The sequence below is a fragment of the Taudactylus pleione genome, unplaced genomic scaffold (genome assembly GCF_031769625.1).
Source record: "Taudactylus pleione unplaced genomic scaffold, aTauple2 ptg000366l, whole genome shotgun sequence".
In the NCBI taxonomy this organism is placed as follows: Eukaryota; Metazoa; Chordata; class Amphibia; order Anura; family Myobatrachidae; genus Taudactylus; species Taudactylus pleione.
Window position 1 is genome coordinate 9,818,047 of NW_028284767.1, and position 17,233 is coordinate 9,835,279.

General features: G+C 40.9%; 1 protein-coding gene across 2 annotated transcripts in view; it reads right to left on the reverse strand.

Annotated features, from left to right (window-relative positions):
• Positions 1 to 2,999: 2,999 nt before the first annotated feature.
• Positions 3,000 to 17,233, reverse strand: part of LOC148508471 (serine/threonine-protein kinase SBK1-like) — a 40,186-nt gene continuing 25,952 nt past the window's right edge. For both annotated transcript variants that reach the window (XM_088444583.1, XM_088444582.1), the window contains 2 exons: positions 10,256 to 10,455; positions 3,000 to 6,684 (listed from right to left, as the gene is read on the reverse strand). In XM_088444583.1, the coding sequence (XP_088300709.1) occupies positions 6,106 to 6,684; positions 10,256 to 10,447 (771 nt within the window). In that variant the 5' untranslated portion in view covers positions 10,448 to 10,455 and the 3' untranslated portion in view covers positions 3,000 to 6,105. The remainder of the gene's footprint in view (positions 6,685 to 10,255; positions 10,456 to 17,233) is intronic.

Sequence of the window (17,233 nt, forward strand, 5' to 3'; positions counted from 1 at the left end):
GCCTCTATCTAAAGCTTATTTGCACATTGTATCCTATTTTAAAACCTTTTTATATATTTATCTATTTTTTATGATTATCACCCTATGGGATATTGTTAGTATTTATTATATTGATTGTATGTTATGTATCCGCACTATATGCACTTTATATGTTATTTGTACAATAGAGTGACTATGTATGCTATTATTTATGGATATACCCCCTTATACTGGTTCTGAGGTATAACTCAAATTAGGGTACCTATTTATCCTTTCTTCTGTTTTTTAGTTGGTAAATTACTGGTTAAATACCATAATGAGTGGAGCAGATTTATGCATATATATCAATATATTCCAATAAGTGAAACGCAGTGACATCAACAATAGAAAATGATAGTGGTGGCGCTATTTGTATATTTGGATGGGTGGAACGCATCTACATGTGTCCACCTAACCATACGTCACTTCCTAGTAACATCAGGTGGAACGCACCACGTGGATCGGAGTGAGACTTTCGGCGGCTAGAGCGGAAGTGGTCACAAAGCCCGCAGAGTAGTGGGCGAATAGGGAGGTCGATTGTGACATCACCTCCGGCAGAAGTAGCGGGCATGCGTTCCAAGGGAATGGAATGCACAGCCCCGATTTTACCTATCCGCCTAGACAATCAGTGAAAAGAGCGTGCTCATCATTTGTATGCACCTCTATATAAACTATCCACCTTAGGACATATGCACATACCTTGATAAAGGCTGTAGCCGAAACGCGTTGGTATTGAGGGAACTGCCAGTCTTGACATTTATGTGACTATCTATTTAAAGTGTTTATTGCTACGTATTAATTTCAGTAGCTATATTCTCTATATGTCCTAAAGGGAGCGCTGGTATTCTCATTTGTTTTCCATACAGAGGTCATTGAGTTTTGGTGCCCTATTTAACACTCCTGGTTTTGGCACGTTACCAGAACTCTTATCCTCCCCTGTTATTGTTCCTGGCTCCTGGTGCTCCAGATACAGTAACTCTAATTGACCTTCGTATAGTATTCCAGCTTCTAATCAGTGCTTCACTTGGTCCATTCTGTCTCTGGAACTCTTTTCTTCCCACTGTTTTCCAGCACTCCAGTGTCTCTGGCATTGATTTCTTTTGCTGTGCCTCATTACTCATTTCAGCTGCAAAGAGTCTTGCTTACCTTGTGGTAACTTGGAGGTTTACGACCTACTGTATATGCTCCTGGCAGTGAAGTCTATCCCGCCTTGCTCCAGGTTAGTAGTGCCAAATTGGGGTTCATTGGCCCAGGATCCGCCTATTATCTGTGCAGCATGACTGTAAATTTTCTTGACACAAAATGGTTCCTGCATAGTAGCCGACGCCAAGAATTGATCAGGTACACTTATGTACTGCTTAAAGGATATGCAATCCAGATCACCGTGGCAAATCTGGCATCTCCACCTCTGGTTGTGTTTACTGATTCTCCTACGCCTCCAGGGGCAGCCTCTAGCCCAGTGTTGGCTAACCTTGACACTCCAGCTGTTGTGGAACTATATATCCCAGCATGCCCTGCCAGTTTTAGCATGCCCTAATAGCAAAACTGTAGCAGTGCATGCTGGGTTATGTAGTTCCATAACAGCTGGAGTGTCAAGGTTAGCCAACACTGCTCTAGCCTTTGCATCCCTTCACCCATGAATTATGGAGATCCAAAAACCTGTCTATTTACCCAATGCACTATTCAATTTGATTTGCAGTCTGGAAACCTTCCTACTAATTGGCCCAAGGTGGCCTACATTATTTCTCTCTCTTCTGGCTAAGCAATTGCTTGACCTCCTTTGTGGGAGAAAGCTCATCCAATATTGCAAAACTGTCCCAACTTCCTGGCTACAGTATGAAGAATATTTGGTGAACTGGGCCAGGCATGCTTTTTGACTTCTGATCACCTGTCTGCCCGGGCCCCATAGCAGCCGCACCCCTTGCACCTAGGGTAGTTACGCCACTACCTTCAAGACTTATTTTTTTTTTTTATTAGTTTTTTCTGTAAAGGTGAAACCTAACTTTGTTGATCATGTTAAAATAACTGGTAGTGTTAAGAATACCTGGATACTTAACCCCATCTTTGAAGTTAATTTCAGGTTTAGTAATTTTTCTGCTGTGTGTTTCAGAAGACCAACATTGAGATTCATTGATGTGTAGGTGTTTACCAGGAAATAGTGGGAAGAGTTTTTGAACCAATTCATAGTTCTGTGTAAATGTTTGCAAGTGATATTGTATGAATTAGTAAAATATGTACGAATAATGTAACTTTGTGTTCTTTGTTACTGAGAGACAGACCCAAACCATCTAGAGTTAATGTAATCATTTCTGCCTGGTTTTCAGTTATTTTTAACAGTGATTAATAAGACATTGATTGCAGTAAGGAAAGAGCAGGAGAATGGCTATTAATGTAAGAACTATGCAAGGTTGAACATTCGCAAAGTAGCTGCACCAGACTCAGAGTTTTTCCTTGTGTTGCACGTAGCAGACATCACCAAACATTGGGAAAACATCCATGGAATAAAACTGATAGTCTCACTATTGGGCAGAAAAACTTCATGGTTTCGAACCATGGGTTGCCAATGGCCATCCTTAGGTGAGGATTATTTCCAAATTTCAGGGGACTTTTTAATCTGTTGATGACTGGTTGAAACCTTTATATTTTAATGTTTTCCCTGAAGATTGTGGAGAGTGATATTATATATTAATATATATTTATGCAACCCCAGCATATTGCATTGCACGGTCTCTTGCGATTAGTTTTTATAGCAGAATCTCAGTCTGTTTGGCTTGAATCTTACCTGATTTGCCTCTTATCTTGCAGACTTTGAGTCACTTAGCTGTGAGTAGGAGTGATTCCTACTTGCATTAGTGCATTACTTGTCCTTGTATACTTATAACATCTGATAGTGTAGATCCATACAAATAAACAAGTATCCAAAATGATTGATATAGATATGTAAATAAAATAAATACCAACATTAAAAAATTACCCTTTTATTATAATAAAAAAATAAAACATATATTCAGATTAAGTGGAATTCTACATTAAAGTACCTTAAATCAAAGTGGCAGCACTATAAATAGTTCAATCGCATTACTGTACATTACATTTACATCACATGATTCTATTTCAACAGATCAGTTCCATAGTACATATAAAGAGGGTAAATGTCTCGTAATAAAGGGTAACTAGTTGTTGTTTTTGTTTCCTTATTACAGCATCTAATTTCCATCCTTTATTTAACCGAGTCCCAGACCCCTCTTCCTAGCTGGTTGCCCCACTCTCCTGACACATCTCTCACATGGCATATTTGTACAAATAAATAAATATATATATATGTGTGTGTGTGTGTATATATATATATATATATATATATATATATAGCTAGAAATAGGTTTATAAAGCATGAAACAATAAATTCATAATGTAACAAACCATCCCATATTCACACTAGTCACATTAAAATAATTAAGTGAAAGTGACATTGACATAAATCATACAATTGCATTACATCACATTTAAGTAACTGCTCAGTCCCCCCAAAAATATGCAAATGTTAAAGATCTGATAATAAAAAAAATCCAAATGTGTTTGTTTTTGTTTATTTATGTTGCTGCTTCAGAAGAGGTATCGTGTCCTACTGGCAATAGGTAACTTGTGTCAGATTTAAGGTAGAGTCATTTAAATCCGTAATGAGACTCACCGTTCTTTGTCCCTTTTTAAATGTAAATGTATTAACAAATTACATATCATTGATTTGCCTATTATCGAGGTGAAACGGGAAGCATTAGCATCAATATTTTGCCAAAGTGGGTGACAACTTATTTGGCGATCGGTGACAGACCTACAGTATAGTGTATCAGCTAAGTTGATGCGAGCCTCCTATCTGCCAAATAGAGTATGCACAATAGATCTGGGGGAGATGTACAAGTGGAGAGAAATAAAGTACCAACCAATCGACTCCTAAATGCTGTTTTCCAAACAAAGTTTGCTACATGACAGGAGCTGCTTGGTTGGCACTTTATATCTCTCAAAGGCTTAGTACATCTCCCCCAATATTGAAACTGACATTGTGCACATGCACAGTATACGTGCCATGTTTCACCATTTACTGAAGTGGAATTTGTTTCTACCTTCTGTACTTAAAGAGCAATTCCTCTTAGCATATGGGATTGTCCTGATGAATATGAATGTGTAACACATTTGGCCTTTATTATATTTAAAATATTTGTGTATAATGCACGTACATAGCTGGAGTTCACCATATAAATGGAAGCAATAGTTGTCTACCCACTAGAATTGGAAGACATTCCTTATATCTTATAGGGTTAACTTTAGAAGTTAACAGGCTTTAAAAATTATGGTCTTAAAAAGGAAGGGTAATATATACAGTAATTGTGTACCCAAACACCTTTAGCCCAGGGCTAGATTAACAATGGGGCGGATGGAACTACAGCTCCAGTCCTCCGCATAAAATAGTCCCATGATATTGACAGCATGATGATGACCATCCACCAGTTGGCCAGAGGGTCGGCCATAAATCGGAAATATAAAAATTGTGTTTCTATTTTCCTCTTAAAATAATGCAATTATTTTGCTTTAACTTAATTGGTGAGGCATTGGACATAACTTGGGGGTGATCACTCCCACATGGAACTGGCCACACCAACAAAGCACTGGTCACATCTCTTCCCTTTCTCACAATAGTAATTTGGCACACAGGTTTCTCATGGTGTTGTGTGTATTACGCCTCTATTAATTTCTGAACCGATTCTCCCTTCCCACTCGGGAGTCCAGCTGCTGCCCACCACTAGGACTGTCTGATGACAGACACAAGTAGGATATTCTGGACAGACAGGCAGTGGAAGTGAAGAGAACTGTGGGGTGGGATGGTGGGGTTTGGGCTGACAGGCTGTGCCTGTGGGAACAACATGGGGGCTCACCACATGGGTGCTGCACAGGAGATGATGGGAACACAGGAGTAGTCAAAAAATGACAGGTCGGTAGGCTCAATAAGCCGCTGTATAATGCATTAGTGACAAATGTACCTCGCTTCCTGTATGATTTGTCTTCACAATATCATACCATAATCAAAATATAGTAATGCAAATCAGGTATGCACCATTTATACTTACTGTAAAAAGATGTTTAAATAAATGCATAAACAACATATACCTTGAAGACCTACCTTTAGGTAATCCAGCTAATTTGGTCAAGTATTGTAGTACAAATGTGGGTTAAACGCAAAAACACATGGTTCTCTTCCAATTCCAGGAAAAAAAGTTTTCCCAAAAGGAAAGCTTTGAGTTGAGAGTACATCTAGATTCTAAAAGGTAGTATAAGCTAGGATGATGGTGTGCTTTCTTGCCGCAACCATGTGCATCGGGGGATGGTGGAATAACCTTAAAATACCCTCCTAGATGTACAGTTGATCACATCAAATGTTTTATTTTTTTTATTAGTAGTTTTTTTTATATTTGTACATTGGGGCCTGATTCTGCGTTGGATGCAGTTGAGCTGTTTTTTTTTCTTCTGTGCATACATCTAAGTCACATTGTGCATGTGTCCAGAGTACATACTGTATGCACACATTCACAGTTGCTATTAAGATGCATGGTCTCAGAAATGTCTTGAAAACATATAATGGGTGGTGACTAGGAGGTGGCTATGCGGAGGCTCGGAGGTGGTTCCGTCTTATGGGCGTGTTGCTGAAATGGCTGCAAACGTTCACATTGGTGGCCATACTCTGACAGGGCATCTATCATGGGGCTGGTGCAAGATTCCATGGTGAAAACATTAGTTGAGCCTAAAGAGGCTCAAAGTGAGCATCTCAGTCCTGCAGCATCCGACTTAGATCTGGCCCATAATTTTCTGGTTACCTAAAAGGTAAATATGGGATTTATGCTGGTTGGTATATTATTTACACTTGGTATAAAGGTATGTGTGCCTCATGTATACTACTATAATTGTTTTTTACTATGTTTCATGGTGGGCTAGTTGCTAGTGACTGCTTAGAGGTGCAGATTGTATATATAGTACTCTACTCAGTACAGTATTCTACTCTGCTTTTTTTATATTTATACAGTAAGTACTCTACTGCGCCTATCTCAGAATAATATTTTTATTTTTGAAGACACTATAATTTGAGTTCACTTTCCAAGGAGATTTGAGATATTTCATGACTACTGAGGAAGAACACCTCTTAGATGGGACTGGGGCAATAAATTTTGGCAACATTTCTAGAGCTTCTTTGCTGAATACCTTCCACTGGTTAGGAATCTGAAATATTCTGCTACTTCTGTGCCATTTGGTGTAGTAAACATAATTTTTATCAGATGAAACTGCAGACGTCCATGGGAAATATCCTGTCAATAGGCAAAACAGAAGCACCCCAAATGCCCAGGTATCTAAGCTTTCTTGCACCACTAGCTTATCTGCTATACCAAGATTGCACATCTCTGGGGCTGTGTAAGGCAGGTTCTCCGGCATTGATTCCACAGCTGTTCCATTAGTGCAGCAGAGTCCAAAGTCGGTCAGTTTAATATTGCGGCATTCTTGATCAAAGATGAGAACATTTTCAGGCTTTATATCGCGATGTACCAGGCCTTTCATGTGCATATACTCCAAAGCACTGGAAAGTTGTATAGCACAACGTTTAACGGAGATTTCTGGCATACCAGCCTAAAAAGAGGAAATAACTAAATTACAGTCCTATCTAAATGTAGTTTGATAAAATACATCTAGGATATGGATTAGTGAGTGCTCATAATACTATGTATAATGGTAACTGTAAAATATAAGAATCACATGTTTAACTAAAATATTGTTGTTGTTTTTAAAAAAAAAAAATGTAGATCTAGAATCATTACAATATTCACGTATTATATAAATCGTCCGACAAATGTCAATTAGTCATTGGCAACAAACTTTTTGTTGGATAATAGTTCAGTGATTGATGTCATTTTGCTACACAGGATATGATTTGCTTCACATTCTTGCAGATGATGCGTGTCAGGCCCGAACACAGGAAGTTTGGTGCCAACTGACCTACAGGTGTGTGCATGTGTGTGTATATGTATGTGTGTGTATATGTATATATATATATATATATATATATATATGTCCATACTTCAGCACTCACATCAATTATCATTACACATCAGTGGGGTGCACACCAGCTGTATCTCCTTAGTCCAAGGTTCATCAGCAGGAATATATATGGAAAAGGATGGCACTCACCAGTAGAATTGCAGCTTGTTTAATATGTAAAAAAATAGACAGTAGGCTTACATACAGGCGACGTTTCGGTCCCCAAATGGACCTATCTCAAGCAATCAAGCCTTGAATTTCACATAGACAGTAAGGTAAAGTTCCCCGTGAACAGAAGTCTTCTACTGGTGAGTGCCATCCTTTTATATTTTTATATATATATATATATATATATAATATATATATATATATATATATATGTATATAGAGGCATCGGGCAAGTGCACTTCATGTCCTTCTCGATGGGAACGGAGATGCTACTGAGGTAGACCGATTTATGTCTTGACAAATGCCCACCAGCCTGTCTTAAGACGCCCACTTGTGCACGTAATCTCCAGGAAGTGTATGCAACCATCGGTACATCGGGTACCATCGGGAGTATTCGCAGCGCTTGAGGTTGACTATACCCTATTGCAAGCAATTCAGTGTAAAAACCAGCCAGGTGACATGTACAATGACGCTGCCTGTTAATTATGCACGCTTCTGAAACGGCATTAAGACGCTCAGGCACGCCTGCGTTAGCACCTCCACTCCCCCGTTTCTAATGGCCAGCCCCTGTTACCACCCACAAACTGCTTCTCCTGTCACTCACTCTGCTGGGCTGTCTATGCTGGGCAAGCGAACACTTCCCGATCTTTCGCAGTGGTTCGTGCACTGCGTTGCATGCGCACGCTGCAAACCATCCGCAGCTACGAGCGAACGCTTGTTAGCGTCCGGGTCTGAATCCGCTCCATAGTTTTCGGCTGGTTTACACATCTATAACAATGTGTAATCCATTACAATCAAACCTAAAATTAGTGTGCAAGATAACTTTTATTTTTTAAATTCGTTATATTGTATTGTAAATACAACTTATCCACTGACCTGCTAATTAATGGGAACTTATGCTTACTGAATTACATTATATACTATTCTGTAACTTGTTACCATAACAAAAGATCAATCACATGAACAGAGCTAACAATCAGTCTAAAGATGTAACATGTACAGTCAGGTGCATAAATATTGGGACATTGACAGAATTTTTATATTTTGGCCTCTATTCACCACCACAATGGCTTTGAAATGAAACAAACAAGATTTGCTTTAACTGCAGACTTTCAGATTTAATTTGAGGGTAATTACATCCAAATCAGGTGAACGGTGTAGGAATTACAACTGTTTATATATGTGCCTCCCACTTTTTAAGGGGCCAAAAGTAATGGGACAAACTAAACAATCCTAAATCTAACTTTCACTTTTTATTACTTTGTTGCAAATCCTTTGCAGGCAATTACAGCCTGAAGTCTGGAATGCATAGACATCACCAGACGCTGGGTTTCATCCCTGGTGATGCTCTGCCAGGCCTCTACTGCAAATGTCTTCAGTTCCTGCTTGTTCTTTGGGCATTTTCCCTTCAGTTTTGTCTTCATCAAGTGAAATGCATGCTCAATCGGATTCAGGTCAGGGGATTGACTTGGCCATTGCATAACATTCCACTTTTTAGCCTTAAAAAACTCTTTGGTTGCCTTTGCAGTATGCTTCAGGTCATTGTTCATCTGCACTGTGAAGGGCCGTCCAATGAGTTCTGAAGCATTTGACTGAATATGAGCATATAATATTGCCCGAAACACTCCAGAATTAATTCTGTTGCTTTCGTCAGCAGTCACATCATCAATAAATACAAGGGAACCAGTTCCATTGGCAGCCATACATGCCCACACCATGACACTACCACCACCATGCTTCAATGATGAGGTGGTATGTTTTGGATCATGAGCAGTTCCTTTCCTTCTCCATACTCTTCTCTTCCCATCACTCTGGTACAAGTTGATCTTTGTCTCATCTGTCCATAGGCTGTTGTTCCAGAACTGTAATGGCTTTTTTAGATGTTGTTTGGCAAACTCTAATCTGGTCTTCCTGTTTTTGTGGCTAATCAATGGTTTACATCTTGTGGTGAACCCTCTATATTCACTCTTGCGAAGTCTTCTCTTGATTGTTGACTTTGATACATATACACCTACCTCCTGGAGAGAGTTCTTGATTTAGCCAACTGTTGTGAAGGGGTTTTTCTTCACCAGGGAAATAATTCTTCCACCACAGTTGTTTTCCGTGGTCTTCCGCGTCTTTTGGTGTTGCAGAGCTCTCCGGTGCTTTCTTTCTTTTTAACAATATTCCAAACAGTTGATTTGGCCACACCTAATGTTTTTGCTCTCTCTCTGATGGGTTTGTTTTGATTTTTCAGCCTAATGATGGCTTGCTTCACTGATAGTTACAGCTCTTTGGATCTCATTGAGAGTCGACAGCAACTGATTCCAAATGCAAATGTCACACCTAGAATCAACTCCAGATCTTTTACCTACTTAATTGATAATGAAATAACGAGGGAATAGCCCACACCTGTCCATGAAATAGCTTTTGAGTTGATAGTCCCATTACTTTTGGCCCCTTAAAAAGTGGGAGGCACATATAGAAACCGTTGTAATTCCTACACCGTTCACCTGATTTGGATGTAATTACCCTCAAATTAAATCTGAAAGTCTGCAGTTAAAGCACATCTTGTTTGTTTCATTTCAAAGCCATTGTGGTGGTGAATAGAGGCCAAAATATGAAAATTCTGTCAATGTCCCAATATTTATGCACCTGACTGTATATCATAAATGCAAATATAATAAATAATATAAGATAATAAAAATGACCGATATTTAAAAGCGCAGTGCTTTTACTAGCAAGACATGGCTAGTAAAAGCAGTGCCCTATAAATACCGGCATGAATACGAACAAAAGTGTCGGGTTGTAGTAAAGAAACCCACTAGTACCAGAAAATCCAAGAACTTGTATGTTTTACATGCTGCCAAAATTACATATATCTGAATACCCCGGAAGGTCTATCATTGCTTGGAGAAGGACCTCCATAAAATTTTTGTCAGAATCGCCCTCTGAGACACTACACACCTGAATCAAGTATAGAGTAGGATAACATTGATCTGTTTTCAGCACATACCTGTGGCTTCATAAGAGAGAAAAGGTTATCACATGCTATCTCTTGGGCAAACACGTAATGTCTATCGGTCTGAAAGGCAATTCCAAAAGTATCGATAATGCATGGATGTGTTGAAAGACTGAGTGAAACGCAATACTCGATGAGGAATACTTGAAGATCTGTGTTATTCTTCTGCATAAATTTCAGAGCCATTAGATTTCCTGTAACAAAAACACAATATTTAATATTATTTCGGAATTTTTATTACTGTAGTATTTTAGTGCTAACGTGCTGTGTCTTGCATCCTGGCTGGTCCCAATGCTCATGCGCGCGATCTCGCAAACAGCGCAAGTTTTTGTGCACAGCCTGATCCCCGGAGATGCCGCTGCAGGTAAGTACACATACTGGCAGGTAATCCTGAAAAATTGATAAGCCACAAAATTGTCCTTGTCTTTTTTTAGTAACATCTGAATGATCTTCAGTCACCATATTATAGTCTGACGCCGGCAAAATTGTTGGATGTTTGTAGATACCGCAGAGAAAAGTGATTTTCTCTACGTTATTTGCTTTCATTAATGCCGGAGTTCAATGGAAGTGTCAAATAGCGTTGGGTATAGAGCATTTGACACTTACCACCTCTTCATCATGCATCTCCCCCTTGTCGTCTGTGACTAGAGTTGCATTGTTACATTTTTATCATATAAACTCTATCCAGATTCATAATCCCTAATATACAGACTGGAGCTATAAAGTGTAAACTACAAAGACCAGAAGTAGAGTCTTAGGGGTAAATTTGCTAAGCAGATATTTTGATGGGGTTTTGTAAACCACTGTCATGTTTGTGGTTTTTTTTTGCCATAGTATTCTAACCAAAGTGCCATGAATCCAACATAAAGCCGCCATAAAAATCAATTTAAAACCACTGCATCTATCTAGCTAATCAGAAGGAGAGGAATCGCAATACACTTATAATGAAGGCAATTATTATGTATTGAATAAGGAGGCAGATACTGTAACACTGATTATGAGGGAAACACGATTTTATTAGTGGGAAAATTATTGGTTCATTTATTAAGAGAGCCATATTATATATAAATTATATTAAAGGGTCTGCTCTGCTATTTTGTTGTCAACCACATGGATGGTGTCACCATGTAGCGGTGATGGAGGAAGTCATCCACACTGTGCCCCGAGAGGGTGGAGGCTGCCCAGCAACTCCCAGAGTGCTGGGCAAACCATCAAAGTGGTGTGACTGGGGGCGTGATGAGCGGTCACATAACAGGGTACATGGCTTTGTGGGCAAGAGGCCACGCTCACTTTTGCGAGCGCTCCGGAGGAGTCCATGAGATGGAGTGACAGGGTGAGTAGGACATTTCTATGTAATGTAATAAAGATCACGATGTGATACACATAAACAGACCTAATGTCCCCTCATGCTCATTATTAATGCAAGACATAAATGAACCGAGTAATATTTTAGGACAGCAAAGATGGCAGTGAGATTTTTTAGGGTTAGTTTGTAACACTGAGATGAGAACATGCACAAGGGGGATGATTATTGACTATGCACTAATACACAAACTGATGAGTTCTGAACTCTTAGAGACAGATTCAGTCAGCTGCAGGTTGAGTCGATTGGTCTGTTCCCACATGTACTGTAAAGCTGCTGTCGAAACTGTATAAATTGGTTGCGATCGCTTAATTGCGCACGAATCGCAACACGACATCCATTGGACGATTTGATCGTCCACGGCCATCTTATGCGAACACAGGCTCCCGCCGCATTTGCGCACGCACTTGTGCACGCGCAATTGCACATGCTCGCTATACATGCACACGCATCCCATGCCCCCGCAACTCGTCATATTGTGAATGGCGAGCCATGCTTCTGTGCTCACAACAGTTAAGCGCCATTTTTACATTACATAAACACATAAAGTTAGTACAGCAATACTGTTTCAATACTGTTTTGCGTTTCAATCGCATAGCCAGCTTTTAAGTATTATTGTCGGAAACCTTACCCCGACGGACAGCAGCCTTTCCTTACAATAAACTTATATCCCATTTAACCCTAAACTGACTGAGATACGCACAATGCTATGTGTTTTAAAGGTATACAGTGAATGTTACATGTTAAATAGCAGTTATATGATATCTGGGATTAGGAATAAGATAAATGGGTCATGAGTAGTATCTACCGATTTCCCTCTGTCTCAACAGGAATATGAAATCAACAGAATGAATATGGAAGGGATCACTATCGAGTTATGAAGACCTGCCAAGAATTATACTCTATACTGTATAAATCACTGTACACCTCCCCTGTAGATTTGCATGCCAAATGTTAGTACAAAGGGATTTCTTTAACAAGTTCAGCCTCCAGTGACGTCAACCATTTACTAACAAATGAATAGCAACAACCATTGTGACTCAGTAATAAAGGGCCAATAGGGAACCCCTCTGAGTATTCAGCTTATGTTCAAAGGTAATTGTACACCTATAAATTGCCATGCAGTCTGGATCCCTTTCCTTTTCCTTTGCTACCTTCCTCCCTGCCTGACCCTAAAGAAACACACAGCAATCCTGATGGACAGCTGATTAGTCTAGGATCCAGACCGCATAGCGAAGTGTTGGTAATTGTATCTTTGTCTTTATCCTGTATATAGCTGCATTGTATAGATTAAGGCTGATTATACCCTTTTTACAATATAGTACCTTTGTGTGTGTTGTAACCGCAAACTGTTTGTGTGACAAAGTTATTTTATATTGAAATGGGAGGTATGGGCAATCTGGTCTGTGCAATCAAATCTCTCTAATATCGATGCTGTTCAAACGGTATCAATAAATGGGGGCTCATCGAGTTGGATATCACCCATCACTGTGTTTTTGAACTGCTCCCCTCGTCTTGGAACAAAAGACTGGAAAGGCGCCCGCAGATTTTTTTCCTGCGTTCCTATTTTTGTTCAGAGACGGAGTTTGCGAATTCAGAGAGGGCTGATTAGAATCTGGGATAGTGGAGAGAGATTTGTGCTTGCCCACGTTGTTGTAGATCGCACAATAACGCCACAAAGGTTTTAGTGTACACCACGTGCAAACAGTCGCAGCATAGTGCGTGTGACCGGATGTACGGCCACTTCCTGCCATGTGTAGTGATTACATCTAATTGTTTGTAACCGAACGCACAATAGCAAGTGAAGCATGTGACTAGCATTTCTGTTAGAATTCAAATAAATCATCAAGACTGAAATACGTCATATTGATAGGGCTGTAATCTCCAAAAGGCTATTAATCAAAAGAAAGGTATTTTTGTTATTTGGCCACAATATAGAAGTGTGTAAGGTGTATGATTTAGATTGTTAAATAGGTTGTGCCTTCGTGGTCCCTATTTTAGGTAATAAATATAGGGTATACATAACAGGTATACTGGCAGAGGGGATCCTCCTGGTTTCCTATCGTTAAAGAGAGTTAACGATAAAATATAGCTTCCAGTGTAGTTGTAATATTCATCGGTCAGTTAGGGCCTTTGAGTGTTGCGACCGGACCATTCGAGTGTGGCATCTCTGACTGAGGCTGGTTGCGGGGACAAAAGGACAATAGGTGGTTACTGTGGTTTTATCTATAGCTAGATAACTCCTGTGTTCCCTATTATAGGTGGTACTGTGCTTGCCTTAGTAGGTATTGCTGTGTTCCCTATTTTTAGATATTAGCTAACTGTAGAATAGGTGTGTGGAGGCAGCCTGTCGGTTAATTCTTCCACCGGTCTCATCGTTGTTGTTTTTTTTTCGCAAAATGGGCGCAAAACAGTCAACAGGGATGGTAGACGATGCGCTGTGTATGCAAGGTCCGACCGGGTCGGCTCTTCATATAATGTACACTAAATATGGTGCGTACGCAACTACGCACTGTACTGTGTGGGTTAAGATGACGGGTAAGAGTGAGAAACCTTTCCCAAAGATTGGAAGCTTTAATATGGAGAATTTAAATAACCTTAGGGATCACATATGTAGAGTGAAATCCCTAAAGAAAAGAGTGGAGTATGATGATTCTTTGAAACTCTGGCTGAATGAGAGTCACACATGGGTTAATGGCGTGCATGGGGCACCGCGTGGAGCCACGTGCATGCCTAGGGGTGATGCGCACGCAACGCTACACAGCGTAGCGTACGCATCACAGGGAAATGCAAACTTGCGGCACGGTAGCGTTGCCAAAGGTATTGCGAATCGCGCTTGCGCACCCCCGCCACCTTATGTGGTGGGTGGTGATGATACATTACCACATAACAAAAACTATAAAAATGTTGTAACTGAACCAAGTAAGTTGTACCCGGTCCTGAGTGAATATTTGGAAAATGTCTATGATGCAGAAAGTGATCCTGTAGCAATGTCTGCTGTATCCCATGCTGTGCAGTTATTAAATGTCCCTTCCCAGCAAGTACAAGTAGCTGCCCCTATGGCATCAAGAGGGGGGGAGGGATCCTTAGCTCATGGGGGGGAGGCCCTAGTAGAACCCATGGTGGGGGAGGCTCCTTTAATAAGGGTGCAGGAAGTATTAGAACCAACTGCTTCAATAGCGGAGGTTACTAATACCGTTCGCTGCAGTAATAGGCTTAAAGGTATAGAGGTGGGAGGCATCCACCCTGTAAGGACAATTATTGTCCCTAATGGGAACGCAGATGCGAATGGTGTCGTACCCACAAGGGAAGTAGCGATGCACTGTCCTTGGACACGGGCGGAACTACATTCCATTATGTCTGAATTTCCTGACCCCAAGAAACATCTGGCAAAATGTCAGCGTTTCATAAAGGATCTAGGCAATGCCCATGAGCCAACCAACAAGGATTGGCGAGTGGTGTTAAGAGCATGTCTCCCAGAAGGTACAGATGTGAAAAAGTTTATCACAGCATGTACTCTGGATGCAGACATCCCCTTAACTGATCAAGGTAATCAGGATTGCATTACCCGTATAGTTGCCCAACTAGCCATATTTTTCCCGTTGGTTGTTAATTGGAGTAAAATCTTCTCCATTAAACAAAAGGAAAGTGAACCTGCAGAAGATTACTTTAATCGTGGGCTGCAGACGATCACTCAGTACACTGGGATCGAAAACATTAAGGATAGCACGCACTACCGGGGAATGGTCATCACTGTTCTAATGGACGGTCTAAAAGACAGTTTGAAAGACAGAGTTCAGACCTCACACCCTGGTTGGAGAGGGATAACAGTTGACGCGCTCAGGGAAACTGCAATAGACCATGACAAAAATATCACCAGGAAACGTGAAGCTCAGAGCGAGAAATTGATGGCTGTTAGCATTCAAGCTCTAGAAGATATGCACTTACAGCCAACAGACACATATCCACCTGCACAGTTACAAGTCTTAAACACCTACCATCCTGCGCAGGCCCAACCCATACAATTCCCTCACACATACCACACCAGACCACAACACACTTCACACACACTCAAAACCATCATACCCACACTCAAAATCCCCTCCTCCCGGACTTCAACAAAATTTCCCCAACAGATCAGCTAAGAAATGTTTTAACTGTAACCAAGTAGGACACTTTAGGAAGGACTGTAGAGTCATAATTCAGGAACCCCACATGCAGCAACATATTGATGCATCTCGTAACCATAAGAACTACCAGATAAATCCTGCCCACATAGTTGCTGCAAATGCCTTGCTGGGGGAAGATAGCCAACTATAGGGGTTAGGTCATACCTGTAGTCTGCAGGCAGTCAGGATAACGGGAGGTACTAGGGAAGAGCCGGTAATAAAGGTTAATGTAGCTGGTACTGAACGTTCCTTCCTAGTAGACACAGGGGCGACCAGGTCTGTTTTAAAATCTCTTGAAAATCTACAGATAACAAACCAGACAGTACCAGCAATGGGTGTAACAGGTAGCGTACAGCATTACCCTTTAACCAAACCCACGGAGGTTACCATTGGGCCTTTGCATGCCAGGCATTCTTTCCTCCTGGCAGCAACAGCCCCTACTAATCTCCTGGGAAGAGATTTATTGTGCAAAATGGGATGTATTATCTATTGTACCCCTGACGGGATATTTATGGATGTCCCAGGAAGGTTTGCACACGAGGTAAGGGATGTGCTAGACACTCCCCAAAGGTTAATGCTGCACACCATAACATCAGACAAGGGTTCAGCTCCGGTAGATGAAATGTTAGAACAAATACCTAGTTTCCTTTGGACTAAGGATGGACAGGACACTGGGTTAATGGCAAACGTAGCTCCCGTCATGGTAAACCTGAAAAACGGTAGACACTCTCCTAAAATTCCCCAATACCCATTAAAGCCAGACGTGGAGTTAGGGGTTCACCCCATAATTGAGCGTTTACTACAACAGGGAATTTTAGTCCGTACAGCCAGTGTAGCCAACAGTCCCATCTTCCCTGTGAAAAAGAGTGGTGGGAGGGGGTACAGGCTGGTACAGGACCTTAGAGGGGTTAATAAGGTGGTAGAAAGTCAATTTCCCGTAGTGCCTAACCCAGCTGTCATCCTTATGCAAATCCCATCAACCGCAACCCAATTCACGGTAATAGATTTATGCTCCGCTTTCTTCTCCGTCCCCCTTCATCCTGATTGCCAATACCTATTTGCCTTCACATACAAAGGCGTACAGTACACATGGACACGACTACCCCAGGGCTTCATTGACAGCCCCAGTATCTTCTCCCAGGCCTTACATGATTGTTTACAGTCTTTTCAACCTGCCAATGGATCGGTACTAATCCAATATGTAGACGATTTGTTGTTATGCTCTGATTCGTTTATGTCATGTTTAAATGATACTAAACTTTTGTTGCTTCACCTCTCGCACACAGGGCATAAGGTTGCTAAGGACAAGTTACAGCCATGCCAGACCAGGGTTAAATACTTGGGACACTGTCTTACCCAAGGCCTCCGACATCTGACAGCGGACAGAATCCATGCCATACAGACCATGACACTACCGCAGAACCAGCACCAGATCCGTAC